The sequence below is a fragment of the Eutrema salsugineum genome, unplaced genomic scaffold (assembly GCF_000478725.1).
Source record: "Eutrema salsugineum unplaced genomic scaffold, Eutsalg1_0 scaffold_12, whole genome shotgun sequence".
In the NCBI taxonomy this organism is placed as follows: Eukaryota; Viridiplantae; Streptophyta; class Magnoliopsida; order Brassicales; family Brassicaceae; genus Eutrema; species Eutrema salsugineum.
The window spans coordinates 9,968,565-9,972,953 of record NW_006256895.1 but is presented as its reverse complement, the minus strand read 5'-3'; the positions used below and the strand labels follow the sequence as shown (position 1 = coordinate 9,972,953).

General features: G+C 40.0%; 1 protein-coding gene across 1 annotated transcript; it reads right to left on the bottom strand.

Moving 5' to 3' along the window:
* Window positions 1-415: 415 nt before the first annotated feature.
* LOC112089209 lies at window positions 416-4,177 on the bottom strand. Its single transcript, XM_024160190.1, has 9 exons — window positions 4,146-4,177; window positions 3,812-4,045; window positions 2,559-3,596; window positions 2,397-2,499; window positions 2,019-2,247; window positions 1,677-1,938; window positions 1,300-1,584; window positions 1,101-1,206; window positions 416-1,015 (listed from the first exon to the last, which is right to left on the bottom strand). Exons 1-9 carry the CDS (start codon window positions 4,175-4,177, stop codon window positions 416-418), a joined length of 2,889 nt encoding a protein of 962 aa, XP_024015958.1.
* Between the last annotated feature and the right edge of the window lie 212 nt (window positions 4,178-4,389).

The window sequence follows — 4,389 nt, the reverse complement described above, 5'->3', positions numbered from 1 at the left end:
TGGCATTCATCCTCATCAACATTCAGTGATCCATCATTCAGGACTGGGTCCTGAGAGCACACTCTATGTTCTGGACTCTGCGTTGCATCATTCATCGGTGACTGCACCGCCTCGTTCATGACTTCATCAGGTTGATAATTTCCGGCTGCATTGTCTGCAGCTCCATCATGCATACTTTCAGGATCAAACAACGTGTTTTGTTTCACCGGATATATTGTCCCAATAAATTCTGGCTCCTCGGATACATTCTTCCTTTTTCTGGATTTTCCCTCTGGTTGACCCATACTTTATCACCTGAAACACTCAATACAACCCATCAGTGAAAAATTCAGACCATCCTATTCCACACAGTCAATCATACACACTAAACAGAAAGCAACGACTCTAACTACGCAATAAGCAATATGTATACGTCCTAAATGTATATTCCTTCACAGTCAACCCTTGCAGTTTGGTCTTCAGCGTTAACATCTTCTAGATTCATCTCAACAACTGATGATAATGGCCCAGCATCTGCCTCATCACTGTCTGCCTCAGTGTATCTCCTTGAAGGGCCTCTCATAACCACATACCAATTTGAAGACTCGTCCTGCCTCGAATAGAACATTTGCTTAGCTTGAGATGCCAAGATGAATGGATCCCTTGCGAAAGAGACTTGACTTTGGTTCAAGTTGACCAAAGTAAAACCTTTGTCCACCTTCACACCGTTGCCTCTGACTGCCCATTGACACCGGAATAGAGGTATGTAGAATACGTTGTAGTCTAATAAGATAATGTCCACTACTCTGCCATAATATGAAACCAAATCTACGATTTGAGAAGTGTCCCTTGCACTGGCTCGACACATTGCAGTTGCTTCATAATATACTCCAGTATTTTGCGTTTGTCTCTGAACTGATGTTGTGTGAAACCGCAGACCATTGAAAATGTAACCAGTGTATGATCTGGCTATATTACGTGGACCATATGAAAGCCACTTAAGTGTTTCATCATGTTCTGTAGAGTCAAGTGGTATCTGACATAAAAAAATTAGCCAGTTAGACATCTATATTTTTAAAAATCTACCTTGTATGTAAAGGGAACCCAAATAGCTTACTTACACGTTTTTTAAGCCACTCTGCAAAGTTTTTAGTGTGAGTACTCCATAGGAAAGTAGCATCTTGTCTACACCGTGGGTTGGTGTCTTGCAGGTATTGCAGATGCAAGCTTACAAAGTGAATTAAGACAACAATGAGATGTATAAGTATAAAGATTGAATGGCGAATATGAATGCAGCATAAGAAAGAAAGGATAGGTTACTCTACATAAGGATCTACCAATGTGGTATTCTGAATGACAGCTAGGTGTGCTGTTTTCTTGTCCATTTCAGTAAGTGTGATAGATCTCCTAGCAGAAATAGGACGCCCTTCGAGTTTAGAGGTGCTTTCGTATTCAGTATTTTGATCTTGTTTATCTTCAACACTTGTGGTCTTCCTCAAGAAATCTCTGCAGAACTGCATACATTCCTCTGCGAGATACAATTCAGCAATACATCCTTCCGGTCTTGCAGGATTTCTCACGAAGTCTTTCAACAGTTTCATGTGTCTGGTGGGAATAAAAAAGATAGGAATAATGATCAAGGAAGTTGAAATATGTGGCAAGTAAACTTAGCATAAAAAAGTATATAGAAAACTTACCTCTCGAAAGGATACATCCATCGGAAGTGCACAGCTCCACCTAATCTAGCTTCCCTCCCAAGATGTACACACAGGTGAACCATTATATCAAAGAAACTAGGTGGGAAAAATCTCTCAAACATACAGATAGTCTCAACAATTTTGTTTTCCATTTCTGATATTTTCTCCCTATCAACAACACGTTGACATATATTATTGAAGAATGCACATAATCGTGTGATGGCTATTCTAGGCCCTTTCAGTAATAGACCTTTAAGTGCAACTGGTAAAAGTTGTTGCATAAGCACATGGTAATCGTGTGACTTCAATCCTATTGTCTTAGACTCTTCTAATGATACGCACCTGGATATATTTGAGCAATAACCATCCGGTCCTTTGAATTCATGTAGACGCTTACAGAATAGTCTCTTCTCTTCCTTCGACAAAGACCACGGTACTGCAGGTAAGTACGTTCATTTGCCTCTGGCTTTAGGATACAACTCTTTCCTAATACCAAGGACTTGTAGATCTTTAAGAGCATTAAGACCATCTTTTGAATTTCCACAATGCAGCAAGGTGGAAATAATGCTCGCTGCAACATTTATTTCTACATGCATAACGTCTAAGTTATGTCTGACTGGGAGTTCCTATGGATTGCATATACACATGTAAGTTGAAAGTCTTTAAAATATGTAAAGTATAGTCAACAAAGATAAATGAAGTTGTAAAATGATAACATACCTCCCAATACGGAAGATTGAAAACGGTAGATCGTTTCTTCCATCTAGATAATTCTTCTTCATCTACTTCCTCCTCCTCCTCTGATTCTGATTCTTCGTCTTCACTATCAGTTAATGATTCCGCAGGGATAACCCTTTTTCTTTTCCTACCAGTTTGTCTTACATTTCCAAATTCGTTTTGTAATTCTTCAGCAACACAGATATGTTGTGACCCGTGTGAATCCTACTCTTCCTTCCATATTCCACTTTTCCATCGAACCATGCCTTCTTCCCATGGTAACTATGTGTGCGTGATAATCCCTTTCTATGACACATGTAAACATGCTTCCTGCTATTAGGTAACCATAAACTATCAGTATGCTTTCCACATAATGGACATCCCATCTTACCTTTTACTCTGCAGCCAGCCAGATTTCCATATGCTGGTAGATCACTAATAGTCCACAATAGCATTGCCTTCATTGTGAATGTGGTTTTACTGAATGCATCAGACGTGTGCTCTCCAATGTCCCACAAGTGTTGTAGATCATCGATCAGTGGCTCCAGGTACATATCTATACTGTTGCCAGGTTGACACGGTCCAAGAATCAACAAAGAAAGCATTATATTCTCCTTCATCATACACAAGTCTGGAGCCATATTATAATTCACTAACAATACAGGCCTACAAGAATACCTTGTATTTTTCATGCTGAATGGATTGAAACCATCGGTAGATAGACCTAGCCGAATGTTCCTTGATTTCGCAGCAAACAACGAATACTTGGAATTCATCTGGTCCCATGTTACGGAGTCCACGGGATGACACAGCTTTCCATCATTACTTTTGTTAGTAAAATGCCACCGTAGCTCTTTAGCAGTTTGCTCTGACCTAAACATCCTCTTCAGCTTCAGAATGATGGGAAAGTACCTCAAAACTTTCTGAGGGACGCCTTTTTTAAGTTCACTGGTTTGCAAGTTTGTCTTCCATCTTGGTGTCTTGCACTTGAGACAGTTGTCTAACTTCTTCAACTTCTTTCTGAAAAGACAACAATCATTTATACAGGCATGGATCTTCTCGTAGTCCATATGGAAAGACTTCAGGAACTTCTTCACGTCATACAACGAGGTGTGAAAGACATTTTCCTCCGGCAACATACTCGGCAGTGTCTCTAACAGCTCGATGAAGCTCTTGTCCGGCCACCCATTCTGAGTCTTCAGCCTAAACAATGATACAATTGCTGATAGCTTGCTATGGCTAGCACAACTTGGATACATTGGCGTTTCAGCATCAGAAAGTTTAGCTAGGAACTCGTCCTTTCTCTTGTCTAACCCCTCAGCAACTTCGCATAAGTCAGTCTTGGTAGCTAACTCTTCATCTAAGTATTCGGCAGCTTGATACAACCCTAGAATCTCCTCGTTCCACTCTCTAATTACTTTCCAACTTCTTCAGACCCACAGTTTACTTCCCCGTGATGATACCAATCAGCCCTTAGCTTGTAAGTCTCATCCATTCCTCTTGTGACCAGGTTATCCATTACATCATTTTTAGAATGATGGTCTACGTTTCGACAATCAATGCACGTCCATATAACCAAATCACAATCTCCTAAGGCAGAGGCAACTGAGTTCACAGAATTCCTAGCACCAATCTCATATGCAGGATCCGCTCTTCAACATATGCATGTCGATGAAAGAAAAAAAGTCGAAACTATGCAGCTAAACTATACAGAAGCACATCTAATGAAAACAAATGTTTCTAAAGTGATACCTGCATAGGTGAACCCATGCCTTGTCCACCATTGTATACTCTAACCTTAATAAAAATTGTTAGCAAAACGACTCAAACCTAAACAAACACTCTAAAAGTACTCCTGAAGACAAAGGAGATTTCAATATAAACGAGTTTTCTAACAAGTCTGGCTAACCCCTAAACCGATTAACGAGTTACATTGACCTTGATTATCAAAGAAATCAGACACGATTGAGCTTTGTTCGCCGATGTATTTGATGTC